Raw genomic sequence first — 19,107 nt, 5'->3', positions numbered from 1 at the left:
CAATCAGTCCCTCATCCGGTCAAAGCCGTTCTCGGGCTCGGAGCCAAACCGAGGTCGTCGGTCGTCGCGGGGAGGAGGTAAGTAGCGATCACTCCGTGGGCGACCGCCACCTCTGCCACCACCACGGCGACGTCCTCCTCCTCCTCCACGACGCTCACGCTCGACGGCTCGCTCACGGTGTGGGGGTCGGATACCTTCAAAGACCTCCTTGCCTCGGTCGACAAAGTTGGCACCGTCCTCAAAGGAGTAGCGGTTGATTTCACGGCCAAAGTCGCGGTCGCGGTCCGTCGAGTAGAAGGAGTGCATGTTGTTGATTCGGCGGCTTGCGAGATCTTCGGACACTGGCTGGTAGGAGATAGCAGGTCGACTGTTGGTGCGCTTAGAGGCGCCGCCTGGGTTGGTAGGTGGAGGACGAGGGCCGGGTCCAGTGCCAGGTCGGACAGGGCGAGGTCCCGTTGGGATAGCAGGGTCGCGATAGCCTCTAGGGCCGAGGGGAACAGAGTCGCCACCCATCATCGAGGGGCCCGTAGGCTGTCTTGGGCCTGGAGGAGGACCTGCGCGAGAGGTGGACGCTGTGGCTTCTTCAAGGTGAGCCTCAACAACCCCATCGGGGCCGTCCTCATAAACAACCTCCCACCTAGCACTGGAGCGTCCACGGGGACCGCCGCTGGCATGCTCCGTCTCAATCCAGTCGCGTACCTTCTCGGGAGGGATAAAGTCGAGCCAGAGGGGCCTGCGGTTACTCTCATTAGGCCAGACGATGTCGTGGAGGGCGTTGCGAACGCGGGCGGCCGCAGCGGTGGTCCTGAAAACGACAAACGCATGGGTGCGGATTTGGTCGAGGAAGAACTCGACAATGATATTGTCATCAAGAGCGTCTCTTGGAGGTGTTGCGAGGTCGACGAGGTGCGCCTTAACGTCCTGAGGTCGAAGGGGGCGCATCAGGTTCTTGACATAGAGGGCTGGAGTAGCTGGGTGCACCGAAGGCGCAACATCTCTCTCGTAGTCCATTTCCTGCGGTTTATCCGCTGGTGTTTCCTCTTGAGGCGCGTTTGACTCGGGTTCCGGCTCGGGTGCGGGCGCAGGTGCAGTTTCTTGATTCTGTTCTGGCTGCGGCTCCTCGTTGTCGATGTTCATAGGCGCAGGTACCTCCTGCTCCTCAGCCTGAGGCTGTGATTGTTCCTCGCGCGCGGGGAAGGAGTCTCCGTTTGCTGCACCCTCGTCAGCGCGGGCGCGTTTGCGCGCGATGGCTTCTTCGGTTGGCGGCGGTGTGAGAGAGCGACGTTTGCGCTTCTGTCTCTCTGCAGCTGGTGTGGCTTCGAGAGAGGGAGGAGAGGCCGCGGTCGTAGTTGCAGCTCTTGACGCCTGCTCGACAGTCGGTTCTCTGGATTGAGCACCTGCTTCCTTTCCAGGTATCGGCACGTCTGCTGTGGGGTTGGAGACTTCAGGAGCTTCCTCTGGCGCCCCGTTCTTGACAGTCTCTGGTTGTTGCGGCTCGTTGGTCTCCTCTGCATTCACATCTGCCTTGGTCGTATCGACTTGGTCGTTTTCCGCCTTTTCTTCTTGGGTTGTTTTTTCTTCCACCTCGGCATCTTCGGCCGCAGGCTTCTCGGCCGCTTCGACATCGGGGGTTATAGATGCGGTTCGAGATTCATGGTCGGCAGGCTCATCAGCCATGGGTACATCTTCGTTCGCGCCTTCAGGCTCGCCCGCGTCCTCCCCTCGCGCCTGCTCCTCATCGGCTTCGACTAGTCGCGCGACAAGTTCGGTCTTGAGGCCATGCTGCTGGAGACCGCGTCGTTTGAGCTCGGCTTTCAGGTCGACGACCTTGAGCTTGGCCCAGTCGGTCATGATTTGAGGAATTGACTAGCCTCGGCGGCTGTTTCTTGATGAATCTTGCTTCCAAAACTCTCTCTCATGAAAACAGGCGCAATTTTAACGATTCGGGGCGGCGGTCGGGGTTGAAAGGATGGAATTAGACAAAGGGAGCTGCGAAAGGCTTCCAACGTATTCAGCATCTTTCAGCCTCGTCGCAATAGTCAAGCCCACCATTGTCGCGTCGGCCAATAAGAAGCCGAAGTAGAAAGTGGTTATGTCAGCAATAGAGACCCACCACTTTAGACCACCCAGCTCGGGCTCCACCGCGCCGGAGTCAGCCGCCATCAACCTCTGTTCTAGATGCCATGAAACACAATGACAAAGGCATGAGTGAATGTTTGCATCCAGCTCGGATGTCGTGGAATTTTTCTGTGAAGCTTGATATCAAACTTTGTACCATACCGGACCCAGTGCACAGTCCCTCCTGGCTCATTCATTCTCGTATATCTCGTTCATGATATGCAGCTGATGGTGGATCTCCAATAACATGCTCAACCATAATTGTATCCACTGAGAGCAACGGATCACGAGCATGTCTTGAGGACAAAGAAATGCTTCAGGCTGCCAATTGAGCCCGTTGTACGACATTGATCAAGCCATCGGTGAGCACAGCAAGGTGAGCTAATGGCAGGGCATGGTCAGCACGAGCAAGAACAAAGAAAACATGGATGGCTGTGCTGTTATACGCTCGGATATCTGACAAACAGTCCGTCAGGGAGGACAATGGCCATTGGCAACCCAGTCTCATAATTTCCTCCCTGCAGCACTGACCCAATTGTCATCCATGGCAAAGAGTTAACACCTAGCGATACTATCCCTCCCATCCCCATCCACCCCATGAGGCCAAATCTCACATCCCTTCACCGAATCTTGCTCGCCAGCGTCACCTGAGCCCATTATGGAAATTGTCGGGCTCTTGATCCTTACACCTTTGTTTTGACTCATGTATCCAAGAGGCGAGAGTGGACTGACATGTATGTGGTTGTCTGCCGATAGCCTGATGTGCCCCTTGTCTTTTGCCCGCTCCTTGCCCCTGGCCCTGGCCCTGCCCTGGCCCCCCTGGTTCATCGGCATCACACGACCTCGCCCTCATCTGCTCAGCCGGGTTGGAGCTCTCCGAGCTTGTGTGGGGCCAGCTACACCACGTCATTGCCCTCGGTGCCCGCTTTTTGTGGCATTTTTGGCGCCTTTTGTGGCCTCCACCTCCACATTTTCACTCAGACACCAAGATTCCACTTCCACGACCCCGCCAGCATGTGCAGATCGTTCCGAGAGTCAAAGTGTGACCAAAACAGAAATTGAATTGAATAGAGAGCTCCTAGTCTTTTTGGGATTTTCTTAGGTTTCTCCCGCTCGTCTCCGTGAAACTACATTACAAAAAACATTGGTCTCAAATCAGGGCTATACCTGAGCCCGTCGTAAACTCTTAACTCATACAAGTCGGCACTCAATGCCAGGGATCTTAGACGTCGAGACCATCGACGACAACGCCCTTGTTCCAGGTCCACTGAAGGACTCTGGCCACCTCCGCCGCACACGCATCATCAACGAGAGCGCTGACAAGATACAGAGCTGCATCAATGCCAGAGCTGACACCCCCTGAGGTGACCACACGGAGGCCACCAAGCCGCATCGCGGCACGACGAGTGATTGACTCGCGGCGCGAGTTGGAGCCCTTAAACGACATGCTTCCCTTTCTGTTACACCAACCCAAGTCAGTTGACCGTCTCAAACTTAATGCATGGCAAAGCGGGGTAAAACGGGGATGGGGGTGCGAGCACAAGAGGAAATTGTTACGTACCGGGCGTTTGAAGGGCGGCGTCCCGAATCGGACTTTCGGCGGATGTAGGGGTTCTCGTCCTCGTCTCCGAGGTCGAATCGCAGGTTGTTGACGACGTAGCGGGCGTCCTCGATCACGTCGGTACGCTCCTGGAGGTTCTGGGTGGCTGCATCACTGCAGATGTTCTCAAAGGTGGTGAAGAAGTCGGGGTGGGTGGTGGCAGACAGGCCAGAGAGGATGCCCTGCTTGCCCAGGAAGAGGGCACCGGTGCACACGGAGAGGATGGTACGCTCGCGGGCAGGGTCCCGCTTCTGGAGCTCCGAGAAGTCGGTGATGAGGCTGAGGGGCTCGAGCTCCTTCTCGACGATCTGCTTGGAGTTGCCGCCGACGACGACGAGGACATCAAAGTCCTCGAGGCGGTCGTGGGCCTCCTTGTAGGAGATCTGGGAGCCGACGATGACACCCTGGTCCGAGATGACCTTGGGCTCAGGACCAACGATGGTGATCTCGAAGGCCTTGTTGTCTGTTGAGGGATTGTGATCAGCGGGAGGGGTAAAAGTCAGAGGGGGCGCCATTGGGTTCACATACTCTCAGGGTCATTGAAGTCGTGGGCGGCAGTGTTGAAGACCTCGAGCGCGCCGGCAAAGTCCAAAAGATCGAACTTCTCGTGGACAGCGAAAAGGACGTCAATGGGCTCGTCAGAGACGGCCGAGGTCTTGTTCGCACTCATCTTGGCGGTTTAAGTAGTGGTTTGGGAAGGGTTCGAGACTGAATCTTGTCGCGGGTATGCGTATGTAGGTGAATTAAGCAGGCAAGCACAAAAGGCGATGCTGACTGCTAGAGAGGTGTTTGTGGTGGTGAATTGGCTTTTGATCTGATCTGGATGATGATGATGGGAAAGAGAAAGAAGAGGAGGAGGGACAAGAGGAGGAGGAGGCCGAGTTAAGTAATGGAAGGGAGCCTAGGGATGTTCTTCCCCTCACTTGATGGATTGACCTCTGGCGACTCAGCAATACTGCAACGCATCTGCAACCAGCCAATGCCTCCCCTCGCAGCCTGGGCCAGAGTCAGAGTCGAGTGGCTCGATTCCAGGTCAGATGGGCACCTCTGGGACAGATTCCACAAGACGTACGGCTTCGAGTGGGTCATCACGCCAGCAGCCGGGGCGCCAGAGAAACTCGCAGGCCTTTGCCGTGCATCCATCCATCGATCATACGCCCACTAAAGAGTACTAGCCCACTCTGGTTTGCGGGGTTATTAGTGCGGCGGCACGGCATCCCAGCCCATCCTCCCATCACCTTAAGTTGAGTCGACGAGGTACCTTGCTGTAGGTACCATCCGCGCCGCGCCGCACCCAAGGTGAGGCAGGTCTCCACTCTTCCGGAAGACGGAAGGTACCAACCGGTCATCTGCCGCCGCCTCAGGCTTAGCCATTTTCGCTTAGCACCCCTAGCCACTGAAACCCCCTGTGGCTGGCCGCTGCCACGCCCGGCAACCAGCTGCTTTCAGTGACCTCCCAGGCCACCTCCCGCTAATTCTCAGTCGTCGTCGCTGCCCTCCGAGGCTTATCCCCCACTTAGCTCAGCCAGAAACGGACCACCTGGCCTGCACCAAAATCAGCTGTCCATCCATTCAATGTCCGACGCCGAGAGCGACCGAATAGCTTCACCCAGAATAAACCCCCGGGAGCCTCAGTAACTTAGTTAAAGATCCACTCTGTACGGGCCTCATCGCCTCGGTCTGCTCACCTTGAGTCTCGCGAGCCCGGATGAGGCCGTCACGCCAGTCATGGCTTCATCGGCGTACGTCATCTTGACCCCTAAAATTCTTCCATCGCAAGTCGTCGCGAGGGCCTTGTCCTGCAGCTCGACCTCATGATCGTCCATTCCATCTCCTCCTTTGACTCCTGCGACATCTCCGCCATCCGCTGACCATCATCTCCACTTGTGTAGGTCGTTGAAGGATCTGTCCAAGGCGATCGTCGCCTTCCTCGCCGAGCCAACCGCCTCACTCCCCGACGAACTGACCCAAACCATCGACGCCTATCTGCGCCGACACCAGAAACACGATGAAGCTGCGGCCGATCGCCTCCAGGAGGAGCTCTTGTCCATTTTTGACAAGCACGTCAAGGACACGCCGGTTATCTATGCGCCTTGGCTGAGCATCCTCCGACAGCTGCTGTCTGTCCTTCGAACACCAGAGCGCATTTTTACATGGTGGGATTCTTGCTCAGGAATCTTGGCCAAGGGATATCCAGAAAAGGGCGTTGTAGAAGAGTCTCTGGCCATCCTCATGGAGATCATGTCTATTGCTGAGGAGAACCACGAGACTTCGGATGCCGACCTTGCCTCCAGCCCGTTGATCGACCGCCTTTTCACAGGGTGGATGGAAAGGCTCTATCCAGCTGCCACCGAAGCAGTCACCAATCTTGAATACAATGAAAAGATCACCCGGGAGGCTCTCGTTGAGTTTGGGAAGAGACATCCCAAGGTTAGTCTTTGAATACCTTATCTGCGCCGACTGTCTGACCTGATTAAGGACCTATTCACCGCGCTGGACCGCTACTTTGTCAAAAGACAGTATCGAAAGGCGGTTTTGAGATTTCTGGGAGATTACCTCCAAAGCCAACCTCCTCATATTCACCAGATTCTCCAGACACCCTTGTTTGGTGATATCCTCAGATGCCTGCAACAAGATACCTCAACCACCCTTGTGTCGGCTGCTCTGACCGTCCTCATCATGCTCTTACCGCATATGCCTAGCTCGCTGGTCCCACATCTTCCTACCTTGTTCAACATTTACGCAAGATTGTTATTCTGGTCGCGGGAACGCGCAGGGATAGTTGAACCACAGACTGAGGATGCCGATCAAGCCAGCTGGGAGGTGTTTAGTTACCAGGCCGAAATCGATGATCATCCTGTCTACCACCTTCAAAACTACTACACCGTCCTTTATGGCTTGTATCCTATCAACTTCATGGACTACATCCGGAAGCCTCAGAGATACTTGCGACATGCGAACGTTGCAAACGCCAACGATATGGAAGTGCAACCTACAGAAATCAGGGATCAGTCAGAGAGATTCCGAAGATGCCACCTGCTTCACCCAAACTTCTACACCCTCACCATTGACTCAGAGAAGACGGACTTTGGACGTTGGATCAAGAGCGAAGCTCCCGAGGTCGTCGCTGAGTGCATGGGTCTCTGCCTCACCACTGAATCCAACCAAGTGCTTGGACAAGGCTTGCCCTCTATTCCTGTGCCCGGAGCTGCACCGATGAGCGAGGGGTCTGCCAAGGATAGCCAGGATTCAGCACTACTCAGCTTGGCGACGACTGAGAACCAGGATGGATATCACCTCCCTCAGTCCGCAAGTATGGAGTCACTAGCAAGCAGTCGACGGCCTTCAGCTTTGATGCGACAAGGATCTCAGTCAAGTCACCCGTCCACCCGCGATTCAATAGATGCCAAGATGAGAGAGCCGAGTGCTGATAGTCCAACTCTACCGCCTCACCTTACACAATCATCGTCGCATACGCAACTCCAGGACATGATCCAGTCCAACAAGGCCATCAAGTCAGGTCTCCACCAGTCCTTGGCCAACGACAGCGTACCATCACTATCACTCAGTCACCAAGAATCGGTGGCGGAGCGACCCGGCGCATCGTTACTGGCAGCACCGCCGACAATAAGCTCGCCTCTCTCACTAACAGATACGAGCAGTCAAGTTGCCCACCTACAACGCCAGATACTTCTCCTGCAAAACGATCTCAACTTTGAAAGGTTCTTGAAGCAGCAGCACATGGCTCACATTGGTGACTTGCGAAGACGACATATGGAAGAGGCGGTGACAGAGGCAGAAACCCAAAATCTCCTCATCACGAACCGCAACTTGAAGCATCGGTTTGAGGAAGCCAAGAAGGCCGAGATGCAGGTCCGGAAAGACTCAGAGAAGAGTCGAGCTCTCGCAAAGAAGTGGGAAGCTGATCTTTCTACCAAGCTCAAGAAGTTACGTGACGAGTCGAAGCGGCTCAAGGCGGACTTTGAAATACTTCAAAAGGAGTTGGATGGCTCCAAGGCAGAGCGCGACAAGTTGCGTGTTCTTCTTTGCGAGGCTGAAGTCAAGGAGCTCAACTCAAAGCAAAACATGCAATCTGTTGAGATCCACAGTGCTGAGATTGATCGACTCAAGAGCGAGGTGGAGAGGCTGACAGTGGTTGAGAGGGACCACCAGGCCAAGGAGCTTGAGCGGCAGAGGGCTGTTAACACAGCAATAGAAGCCGAGGGCAAGGTCGAGGCATTGACGCTGCAGCTCGCCAGTCGCGACGCTGAGGTGGAACGCAGCAGGAAGTTATTCCAATCTCAGGTGGCGACACTACAAGCCAGACTGTCAGAAGCACAAGAAGGGCGGAGCCGAACTCCTCCTGTAGGAAAAGAAGCCATCGAGGCCCTGCTCGCAGCGAGCCGAGAAAAGCAAGCTGAGCTGCAGAAGCAATACGACCTCCTAATGCGCAAGTACACAGCTCTCCAGTCGTCTTTGTTGGATATGCAGACAGGGGCGACGCCAGGGCAGCTCAGAATCGAGACGTCAAATGCATCAGAAGGGGACGCCGAAAGCTTGTCCATGTCGACAAGTCCGGTCATGATGAAGACACGACCACAGCGTGTGCTGTCGAGCCAGGATGTGGAGGGCACAGCATACAACGTGACGCCGCCTCTGGATCAGAAACCAGGGACACCATTGTCACCCAAGTCAAGTGGTTGGGCTCATCGACCGGGGTCGCCGCTAGGGACGGACGGATCTGCTTCGGGGTCGCTCTCGATGAGTCCGGACCAGCGGTTTGGCCGTAGCGATTCAGGACGGCTAATGGCCAGGAGCCATTCAGATCTGTTTGCGAGCGCTTCACACAACAGGCTTCGCAAGGACTCGAAGGATAAGGGACGAGAGGAGAGCGTTGCAAAAAAGGACAAGAAGCCGTCGGGTTTTAGAGGAATCCGAGGGTTCGTATATGAATCAGGAACATGACGACTATATTTAGCGAGGACGACAGATAGACGGGCCAACCAGGAGTTGGCGTTTCTGCATGACTATCTTTTATAATTTATCTCGCCTTTGTAGGCATTGGATCGCATTGGTTCAAGTTCATCGCATGTGTGTTGTGGTTGTTCACCCATTGATTAACACAATGACCTACGTGAGACGTTGGCTGATACTTGAGCATGCGAATCAGATGATGAAGTAGAACATGTTATGTGAAAGTCCTGTTTTACCTTGTATTGTTTTCTTCCATTCATGAGATAATTCTGCAATAAACTTGTGATGAGATACTAGGGAGGATTTGCTGAGGATAGTCAAGTCTCTGTCTGTCGTGGTGATGCCAACACCACATACTCAGGAAAATGATATGTCTGATATACCCAGAACGGGAGGGACCCAAGGATCATTTCTTCTGGTAGAATTCTCTTGATGGGTTTGTCATAGACACCAAATATCATCAGTACGACAACAAGCTGCAGGGTAGTTGGTCACTCTCAAACAACCCCACCGGTGTTTTGAGCATCCATTTACCGAGACAGACAGTGATTCAAAGCCAGCTGGATAACTCAGCTTTGCCGTTTATCTACTCATGTAAAGTTGAATCAACTGGACAGTGAGAAAGCCTGAGGAAGGAGTCATCCAGTGCTGAGCGCTTTAAGTTGTGTTACTGAAGCCATCCTTCAACAATTGGTCGGCTTCCGTAGCTCAGTTGGTTAGAGCGTCGTACTAATACTTCAGTTTACACTGTAATATCGGTGATGCGAAGGTCTCAGGTTCAAGCCCTGGCGGGAGCAATCCCAACGCCTTCCAATTGTTCTCTTTTTGCCATTTTTTGCATCATCTCATGATTCTTTGTGTCGTGGTGTTGGTGGTGTTGTTGATATGAAAGTCTGGGGAAGCTCGGAGTCTTAGGTAAACAGGGCTGAGTAGGTACCAGATTGTGGGGAACGTTTGAAGCTTATTGGGCATCGGGAAGGGAGTTGACCGACTGGCTCCTTCCCTTTCTTTTCGTTTTTGCCCGACGCATGGATGCTAATCTCCGGGGAGTTGAACCAAGATGATGGGTATGTCCGCTTCATGTTGGGTGCTGTTATTAATAAGATCGCGATCTTGGACCAGCTGAGCCCCTGACTGTGTGTCATGCTGTCTTGGGCGTGACGGGCTGAGGGCATGTCACGCCCGTCCATGTTTCCCCACTGACTGGTTCAGAGACAGAGTCGATGGAACAAACAATGGGCTCTCATGCGAGTTCTTTCTCACCCCCTGTGGATCACGGGCCCAAGATTGGGCGGGCAGACCAGGGGGCGCAGTTGCGGGGGAAGGCGGTCGCTCCGAGGAATGTTTTTCAGTGCGACGCATGTTTTTTCCTTTGGTGGAACAGAAAGATAAGAAGAGTGAGGAGGTGCTTTTAATGATGAGCAGCTTGGCGGGCAAGATGTCATTGAGCATGAGCCTCGACTGCAGGATGCATGTTGTGAGCACGTACATTAAAACATCCATGGGGATGGCATGCATGGCCGATCTTGTATCCGTAGTTTTTCAGCCCACATGGTGGATTTTACCCATGATGGTGGCATTTCACGAGCTGAGCTTGTGTCTCCTGTCAATCAAGATGGCGGTGAGGAAGAATAATAAGCTAAGCTAGCAATTGTTTATTTTGTCGAGCAATAGCTGAATGTCTCTAAACATCTCAAGGTGGTGGAGGAACCAAGAGAGTCGATTGGCGATGAATGACGTAGTTGAGAACCACCACGTGAAGCTTTCCCCCATTTTTACTCTGGGACGCTAGCGAATGTCGTCAGCGGGGGGGGTTTGGTCTTCGCGCCTGAAGCGACAGGGGGAGAGAGAACATGAGGATAATATCATGAGAGTGTGTGATGAAGTAAAGGGTGTTTAATTGAGTTGAAATGTTCAATTGTCGAGACATGTTTTAAATCAACTTTTCATTCTCTTGATGCCTAATCTTGACGACTTGCTTGTCCGGGTATCGCCGCCGCTGCCGTGGCCGTTGTTGATGGTGGTTGCGAGTGAGGATTTGCTTTTTCCCGACTTGGGTTGTGTATTGCTCCTCTTCTTCAACACCATGAGATGGGTCGTGATTCTCTTCTTCCCCTCTTCTCATTCCTCTCTCTCGAAGAGACAAAAGACTTGGTAGCCTCGTCGATTAGCCTTGTGTTAAGTTATCGCAATGTTGGATTATTAACCAACAAAACAAAACAGGCACACACACCACCACCAACATCAACCACGAGGACCGAAATTTGTTGTTGTTGCGGCCCTCTTTTTCCTTTTTGTCCATTATCTTTTTTTTTTTTACCCTCTCTTTTCCACACACACACCCCCCCTCACCCAGAATCTCACCCTCCTTTTTTTTTTACTCTCACTCTCCTTTTTTGCTTCTTTCTTCCCTCTCTCCCCTCCCTCTTCTTTTTCGTGTGACTCAGTTGTTGTTTTTTCTTTCTCTTTTAATTAATTTTCCTTTTCAAATAAAACCCAGAGGGACATTCCTCTTTCACCTCTGGGCGCCCCCTCATCATGTCGTCGCTCGAGGCCAAGATCGTCGTCCTCGGCGCCCAGGGCGTCGGCAAGACGTCCCTCGTCATGAGGTACTGCAAGGGCGCTTTTGACCCGGCAAAGATAACTTCTACCGTCGGCGCGAGCTTCCTCGCCAAGCGCGTCGTCGACTCTGACTCGGACACTGTCGTGCGCCTGCAGATCTGGGACACAGGTTTGTCACCTCCTACTCTTCCTCTCATGAGGGATACTGACAGAAATAGCCGGCCAGGAACGCTTCCGATCCATCTCTCGCCTCTACTACCGTGGCGCCAACGCCTGCATCCTCTGCTACAGCATCACCGACGCCCACTCGTTCGCAGAGATGGGCGTCTGGCTTACCGAGCTCCGCCGCAATCTCCCCAACGACGTCGTCCTCCACGTCGTCGGTACCAAAGCCGACATCGTCGCCCGCGACCCCTCGGCACGTCAGGTCCCCTTCGAGCGCTGCATCGCCTACGTCGCCGAGAACCTCGCCCCGGGAATGGGCAGCACTCCGCCTCCGACCGCGACCCCCTACCGCGACCCTACGCCCATGTTGGGCTCCCACGCCATGTCCCCTCCGACCATCGAGCCCCGCAGTCCTAGTTCGAAGCGTAGTTCGGGCTTTTGGGCACAAGAAGTAGGCTGGGATGCATGTCACGAGATCAGCGCTGAGACGGGTGAGGGTGTCGAAGAGGTGTTCCGCGTCGTCACCCGTAAGCTCGTCGAGCAGAACCGCAAGATGCAGCAGGCTCTCCTCACTGCTACTGCTATCCCCGGTACTCCGGGCTACGAGACGGGCATGGACGGGGGATACTTTGACGGCGCAAACCCTCGATCCAGCTTCCGTGTCGGCCGTGATCGCCGCAGCTGGCTCTTCTCCCCGGGTTTTTCGCCAGCCGTCACCGTCGAGCAGGCCGGAACCCAGGAACAGACCCTTCCGGACGGCTGGAATCACAAGGAGCGCAAAAAGTGCTGCTAAAGGACCCTGCGTCAAACGCGCCAGACTAGAGGGGACACTGAGGGTGAAGCGATGTAACCCCTCTCGAGGATGGCGTGTCTACGAACGAAGCAACAAAAACAACCAAACTAACTACGAGACGAGCGAAAGAGTTCAGGATGGATGGATCAAGCGAGCGCATGCTGTGTGATACCCGGTGATTCTGGTTCTGGTTCTGCTTTTTTTGGGAGGGGGAATGGTTTTGCGGGTTTAAAGCATTGGGGTGTTTTTTTCTCTCTCATGTTTACTGGTCTTTTTGGTTACCCCACGATATAGCTTGTTCTTCTTCTTTGTTTCTTTTTTTTTTTTTTTTTTTTTTTTTTTTTTGCTCATGACGCATCGGGCGTTTCATGTTTTGTTTGTCTTTCCTTCGCTAGGAGTTGGAGGATTATCGGTCATGAGGCTGGGCGGGCGCGGTCAAGCTTGCATCACGACATTTCTTCAGGGGATATAATAGGGGGGAAGGGGAATCATTGGGGGGTGTTTTTTGTGTGTCTTGGCCACGGCTGTTGTGGCCTTTTTTCTCTCACGAGACGTTTCTTTTTTATTTTGTCTTTTCTATTTCTTAGCTCTCGGGTCTATACCCAAATTTCTCTTTCATCATCTTCTCTCTTGGGTTAATGTCATCGTCTTTGTTACATGTAGCATATGGGTCGCCGCCAGAGTCTCGGTCTAACCCCCAGAAACACCACTTCCATTGTGTCAATACATAAATAGACTAAATTCACTTTGATCCAGACGCGGCCGCCTTCTTTGACTGAACCTCATCGTCGACCGTTGGTGGCGCGGGGATATCAACACCCTCGACCCGGTACTCGAGACCTGGATAGGCGTCGCTGATGACAAGGACGTCCAGCTTGCGAGCTTGTCCAGCCTCGGCTGGAGGGAGCTTGATGCTTGTTCTGACCGTTGGCTTGCCACCGCTCTGAAGCTTGCGGTTGGGGTTCGTAGTCCACCCAACTCGCTTCACGGCCATGACCTCGTCACGGGCTACATCAGCAACAATGACAAACCAACTCTCCGTCTGTGGCTTGGGGAACTTGGGGGCATAGATGCGGGCTTCCCTCTCCACAAGCGGGTTGAGTCGCTTCAGACCGATTGTCACCGAGAGGGCGGTGGCCTCGTCGATGGAGACGGATACGTTGGGGAGGATTGACACAGCGCGTGCGAAGCGGTTGTGTTGGCTGGTTGGAACAGAGAGCTTCTTAGCTAACTGCATCGCCTGCGGACGAGTGAGGGAGCTGATCTTGGAGAGAGGGGTATCATTCTTGGCATCAATGTCCACCGAGGGGAGGATCGAAACAGGGGGATCGGTGGGCCAGCGAGCTGACTTGATAGACTGGAGAAGAGCCATCATCTGCAAGCAACTGGACAGATACCCGAGCTCGGTGAGGACATCGATGGAGGCCTGAACGATACGGATGGCTTGGTCGAGGACACTGGTCTGATCACCCACGTAATCAGTGATTGGCAGCTCAATCTGCGACATGTGCGCCTGAAGTAGCAGGAAGGCCTTCACATGAGGATCCCACATGGGGAGTCCAAAGGCATGACCAGGGAAGGGAAGGTTATCCGAGAGAGTGCTGTTGACGAGGTCCTCATTGTGACGAACAGGGAGCTCATCGTACTCGGTTGCGCGGGACATCCAGGAGAGCACGTCAAGGAACGAGGCCTGGGCCTTGGCGTGATGAACAAGGTGGCGGATGGTCTTATGGGAGAGATAATAGTAACTCATAATCTTTCCAAGCGGCGTAGGATCGACGTCGCCGTTGGGGAACACCTCGACACACTTGGAGTCTGCCAGCTCGCTGAGCGACTTGTTGACCATCTCGATCATGTAGTCGTTGGCGAGCTGCTGCGCGGCGATACTATTGTGCTCCTCGGCCGAGATCTCAAGACCATAGTACGAAGGGTTCTTGTGCAGTCTCCGGAAGAAGAAAGTCCACGTAAGGTAATCAAGGGCGTCCTGCTTGGTGATGATGGTCTCGGCCGACACCTCGGCGCAAAGATGGTTATCCAAGACGGTGTGCAGCGAAGACTCAACAGGAAAGCCCGTGTGGAGGAAATGCTTATAAAAGTCTTTCTTGGAGTCCTGCGTAAAGATGCGAGCAACTCCCGAGTTGTCAAACTGGGGACGGCCAGCTCGTCCCAGCATCTGCAGCACATCCGTCAAGTCCATATCCTTGTAGGCCTCAATCTTTGCGTCAAAGAACTGTGTGCCCTTGACGACGACGAGATGGGCGGGCAAGTTGACACCCCAGGCGAGTGTACTGGTGGCGACGAGGATCTGGATCTTGTTGTTGAGGAACAGTTCCTCAGCCAGTTGACGATCTGACTCGACGAGACCGGCGTGATGCAGCCCGATGCCAAAGTTAATGGCCTCCTTGAGCGCATCGTCCTTGACTCGAGAGAGATTTAGTTGTAGGTCGTCTTCGTCCATGTGAAGGAATCGACGAGGGTTATCCTCCATTCCACAAAAGTTGATGAGATCCTTGGCAGTAAGACGAGTTTGTCGTCGCGAGGGCACAAAGACGATCACAGGCTTGTCAGGGCTGTGGTTCTTGACGGCTAAGAAGGTTGGGCGGTTCATGGACTGCATCAGTGGACAGAAGCCCCTGACTTCTGGGAACCCATCGATGTACAGCTCCAGGGGAACTGGACGAACCGAGTGCTTAAAGTTAAAGAGACCCTCCTTGACACCAAGCCAGTTGCCAAGATCCGTTGCGTTGGCGCAGGCAGTCGACATGCCCAGTAAACGAACGGCGTTCTTGGTTGAGGAAGCGATGTAGTTCATTCGTGAGACGATGATCTCAAGAATAGGACCTCGGTCACCTGCCAATAGATGAATCTCATCAATGATGACCAGGCTGACCTGTCGCACGTATCCTCTTGTCTGCCACGAACGCGAGATACCGTCCCACTTCTCAGGAGTCGTAATAATGACATCGGCATCCTGAATCGTTCGGGTATCGGGTGTGTTGTCACCAGTCAACTCGACCAGCTTCAACCCCAAAGGCCGCGCCAGACGAGCTCCCCAGTCCTTAACACGCTCGCGGACAAGTGCCTTCATCGGGGCAATATAGACAACCTTGGACTTGGGCCTCTCCCGGAACGCCCACCACATGGCCAGCTCAGCAGCCACAGTCTTTCCACTGCCGGTGGGTGATCCGAGGAGCACGTTGGCCGGAGTATGGTAAAGCGTGTGGAAGATCTGAGTTTGCATGGGGTTGAAGAACTGGAACCTCTTGGCATAGATTTCCTCCAGGGCTGGGTTCTTGAGAGCCGAGATTGGTAGAGGCTGCAGATTCAACAGATCCGTATAGACACTCTCAGTGTCTGGTCGGATGAGATGTTGAAAGGAGACTGGTGTGACCGTTTCCGCACCAAGCCATCTGTCAGACACGGCTCGGACGTAGATCTGCTTCGGTAGAGGGTCTGAGAGAGGAATAGTAAAGTTCAGCTCGTGGTCATCATGGAGCTTTCTCCTGTTAAGAATGAAAAACTCGTGGTGATAGATCTCTGACGTCTCCGAGTTCTCGACCCAAACGTAGAAGGACTCGGAGGTGCCATGGATCTGATCGTGCCACTTGAAGTCAGGAATCACGTAGAGCTTGATGCGTAGGACGTCCCGGTTTAGGGGCGCAATCTCAGCCTCGACGTGAACCGTGGGGAAGTTGTTGAGAATCCTGGCAATATTCTTGCCGGCGCCTTGGTTGTGAATCAAGCCGCCAATCTCAGCCGGCTCCATGTCCTTCATGGCTTCAATCGTCAGGCTCTCCTTAGCGTCAAGCTGGTTAAGAACAGACTTTGCCAGGTCAAATTGATGAAGAGGGTGCTGGAACGGCCAGATACGCTTCTCGATCGACTTTGCCAGGGTGAGCAGGACCAAGCATTGGTGACCCCATCGACGGTTGAGGGCGAGCATGAACAGAGCTCGGCAGATTCGTCCTGATTGCTGAGCAACATAGTTCATGTCGTTTGAAAGGGCGAAATCCTCGGGCTGACTTCGAGAGATGTAAGATTGGAGAAGAATGTTAGTCTTCGCCTGAGGAGTGTCGATACCTCCATCCACATCGCAAGGGATGATTTCCCGTTTCAAGTGAGTCAGCTCCTTCTCTTCGCTGTCCCTCGACTGGATGTTATCAAACTCTCCACTCATACTGATCATCTTCAGGATGTCTGCCTCTGTAGCTTGGGGCTGCATCATGGCGTTGAACACCTGAATACTGGTGTGAAGGATATAATACTGGCTTGCAATTCGACCAATGTCCTTACTGCGCAGTTCGTCCGTTCTTTCGTTGTATATGATCATCTGACACTGCTGCAGCGTCTTGGCGGCCTGGATAGCAAGTTGACGTCGTCTTTGGACCAGATTAGGGTCATCTCGAATCTCCGACCACTCGATACCATAGGTCATTGGGCTCCTCTGCATGCGAACAAACAGATATGAGTATCCGATCCACTGGACTGCATCAGGGATGGAAGTTACAGTTCCCAGCGCAATCTCGGCATTCAAGTTGTCCACCAGCTTGGTAGAGAACTTGGATTCGATAGGCTGTTGCTCCGTCACGGCAGTCAAGTAGTGTGTGAGCTTATCGTGAGTGGTGCAGATCATGCCGATACCCGTGTCTTCGAACTGAGGACGACCAGCACGACCAAAGATCTGCAACACGTCGAGAATTCCGAGGTCGACGAATTTACCATCTTGAGCACTGTAAACCTGGGTTCCCTTGATGACGACTGCGGCAGCAGGCAAGTTGACACCCCAAGCGAGGGTGGCGGTACAGCAGAGAACCTTCAAGACACCCTCTCCGAACAGTCTCTCCATCAGATTTCTGTCAGATCTTGCCATTCCAGCGTGGTGAACACCAATGCCCATTGACAACAACTCGCGGATCTCCTTGGACTTGGACTGCTTGATGTCTCGAGCAGCTTGGTCGTAACCAGGGTGATAAGAAGGATCGAAAAGGTCAGCACACATCGCCTCCATAGCCTTTTGGTTCAGCATGCGAGCCGTGAGCATGGTATCTCGTCGTGAGTGAACAAACACCATGACTTGGTGATCACGCTCGAGCATCTCCTTAACCTTGTCAAAGGCGACTTGGTCAAGGTTTTCTTTGGATTGCTTGGATCCTGCCTTGCCCTTCACACCAATGAAATGCTGCTCGAGGGGCACAGGCCGGAAAGACGAATCAAAGTAAAATAGGCCAGCATACTTGTTGACCTTGAGGAAATCGGCCACATCGACGTAGTTGGGCAGTGTGGCACTGAGACCGATAATCCGAATGAGCGATTGAGTGCTTTCAACCTGTCTTTCCGTTCGGGCCACGAGCGATTCGAGAACAGCACCTCTCTCGTCGTGAAGCATATGAACCTCATCAATGATGAGGAGGCGAACTTTCTGGACAAGCTCGGTATCACCAGTTCCCTTTCGTGTAACGACATCCCACTTCTCAGGAGTCGTGACGATGATCTGAGTCTGGATAATCTCAGCCTTTGTCAGTTGCATATCACCAGTGTACTCTCGACACTTGATGCCAAGCCAAGCCAGGCGCTTGCCTAGCTTCTCCGTGACTTCAGCAGCAAGAGCCTTCATGGGAGCAACGTAGACGATTTTGAAGTCTTCGGCGTTGACGAAAAAGTCGGTGGCCGCTGGATCCTCAAATGGGTTGGGCTCAACGTTTTGAGCAATTGTTTGGAGAATGGTGAGCATGGCAGCATCAGTTTTACCCTGAACAATCAGCTTTGAAACTCCTAACATCGGACGAAAGACTTACAGCACCGGTAGGGGCACAGATCAACATGTTCTCGCTGGTCTTGTGCGCAACAGGATAGACAAGACTCTGCATGCGGTTGAGTGTCTTGTAACCCTTGAAAGTGTTTCGACACAGCCCGTTGAGCTCCTTGATAGGGATGAGTCTCTGGCCTGGGCCAAGGACGCCCTTTCGACCAGCCGGGATAGAGTACTCCTCGTACTTGTCAAACTGCTTCCGCTCACTGCCTACTGGCAGACCATACTTCTTTCCGGCATAACTGAGGGTGTTGCCGGCGCTGTACGACTTGTAGACATGAGGGTAGTGAGGCTCTTTAGAATGGGCTGGCGCAAGAGTGGCAGTCTTGTGTGCCAGGTCTTGACGACGGAGGGCATCCTCCCTCTGGGACCTGTTCAAAAGTCGGGGTGCAGTTGAGGATTGTTGGTTTTGGTTGTTGACAGCAGAAACAATTTCGTCTCTGTGACCTAGAACCTCGATGATAAAGTCGAGATCGTCGAATCCGACAAGGTCGGTAAGCTGGATTTGTAGCTCATCATCGGAGCGACTGGATGAGAGAACACTCATAATCTGACTCTCAAACACATCGGCAGAGAGCCCATTCTTGGCCGCAATACCAGAGCACTTAATGGCGAACCATTCAGCGCTGTAATCAGCTACAGCCGAGCCATCAATGGCGGCCTCTCCATCAGCAAAGTCGCTGCTAAAAGCATCCTGGTCATCATCCGAGATAAAGTCCCAGACATCCTGACCACTGTTTCCAGAAGAGTAACCGCCAAACTCATCTTCATCGAAATCTCCATCGACTGGGCCGTTTTCCTTGGGGATCTTGAGGTTGGCGATGGCCTCTTGCATAGCTGCAAACTGTTCCCTCCACTGTGCCTCGGCGGCACTGAGTTCCGAAGACGCCATGATTGGGTTTTGTGAATGACAAAGATAGTTTCTGAATAGATCCCCGCGTGATCGGAAAAAGACGTGTATTCTGCGTAATGTGTGAAAGAATTCAATATCCTGCTGCCTGAACAAGCAGCAGTCGCGGCCTTTTTGATGTCGCTGACCTTGACTGAAGTTGCTTGTCGTGGATTGGTTCACGACGGTGACCCTCG

The 19,107-nt window shown here is 53.5% G+C and overlaps 5 protein-coding genes across 5 annotated transcripts; 2 read left to right on the top strand and 3 right to left on the bottom strand.

Annotated features, from left to right (window-relative positions):
• Positions 1 to 3: 3 nt before the first annotated feature.
• Positions 4 to 1,851, bottom strand: NECHADRAFT_91111 (uncharacterized protein; the record flags this gene model as incomplete). Its single annotated transcript, XM_003046028.1, has 1 exon — positions 4 to 1,851. One exon carries the CDS (start codon positions 1,849 to 1,851, stop codon positions 4 to 6), a length of 1,848 nt encoding a protein of 615 aa, XP_003046074.1.
• Positions 1,852 to 3,146: 1,295 nt separating this feature from the next.
• On the bottom strand, positions 3,147 to 4,537 carry NECHADRAFT_58288 (uncharacterized protein). The gene is made up of 3 exons (XM_003046027.1): positions 4,247 to 4,537; positions 3,680 to 4,181; positions 3,147 to 3,575 (listed from the first exon to the last, which is right to left on the bottom strand). The coding sequence occupies exons 1-3, from the start codon at positions 4,386 to 4,388 to the stop codon at positions 3,341 to 3,343; spliced, it is 879 nt and encodes a 292-aa protein (XP_003046073.1). The 5' UTR covers positions 4,389 to 4,537; the 3' UTR covers positions 3,147 to 3,340.
• A 909-nt stretch (positions 4,538 to 5,446) lies between these two features.
• Positions 5,447 to 8,683, top strand: NECHADRAFT_91109 (uncharacterized protein; the record flags this gene model as incomplete). Its single annotated transcript, XM_003046604.1, has 3 exons — positions 5,447 to 5,460; positions 5,611 to 6,148; positions 6,239 to 8,683. 3 exons carry the CDS (start codon positions 5,447 to 5,449, stop codon positions 8,681 to 8,683), a joined length of 2,997 nt encoding a protein of 998 aa, XP_003046650.1.
• A 2,547-nt stretch (positions 8,684 to 11,230) lies between these two features.
• NECHADRAFT_32391 (uncharacterized protein) lies at positions 11,231 to 12,212 on the top strand (the record flags this gene model as incomplete). The annotated part of the gene is made up of 2 exons (XM_003046603.1): positions 11,231 to 11,423; positions 11,473 to 12,212. 2 exons carry the CDS (start codon positions 11,231 to 11,233, stop codon positions 12,210 to 12,212), a joined length of 933 nt encoding a protein of 310 aa, XP_003046649.1.
• Positions 12,213 to 12,954: 742 nt separating this feature from the next.
• On the bottom strand, positions 12,955 to 18,913 carry NECHADRAFT_76546 (uncharacterized protein; the record flags this gene model as incomplete). Its single annotated transcript, XM_003046026.1, has 2 exons — positions 12,955 to 17,961; positions 18,008 to 18,913. The coding sequence occupies 2 exons, from the start codon at positions 18,911 to 18,913 to the stop codon at positions 12,955 to 12,957; spliced, it is 5,913 nt and encodes a 1,970-aa protein (XP_003046072.1).
• Positions 18,914 to 19,107: the final 194 nt, after the last annotated feature.

The sequence above is a fragment of the Fusarium vanettenii genome, assembly GCF_000151355.1.
Source record: "Fusarium vanettenii 77-13-4 chromosome 2 genomic scaffold NECHAsca_18_chr2_1_0, whole genome shotgun sequence".
Taxonomy (NCBI): Eukaryota; Fungi; Ascomycota; class Sordariomycetes; order Hypocreales; family Nectriaceae; genus Fusarium; species Fusarium vanettenii.
Note: the sequence above shows the minus strand (reverse complement) of the source record. Positions and strands in the feature narration are given on the sequence as shown.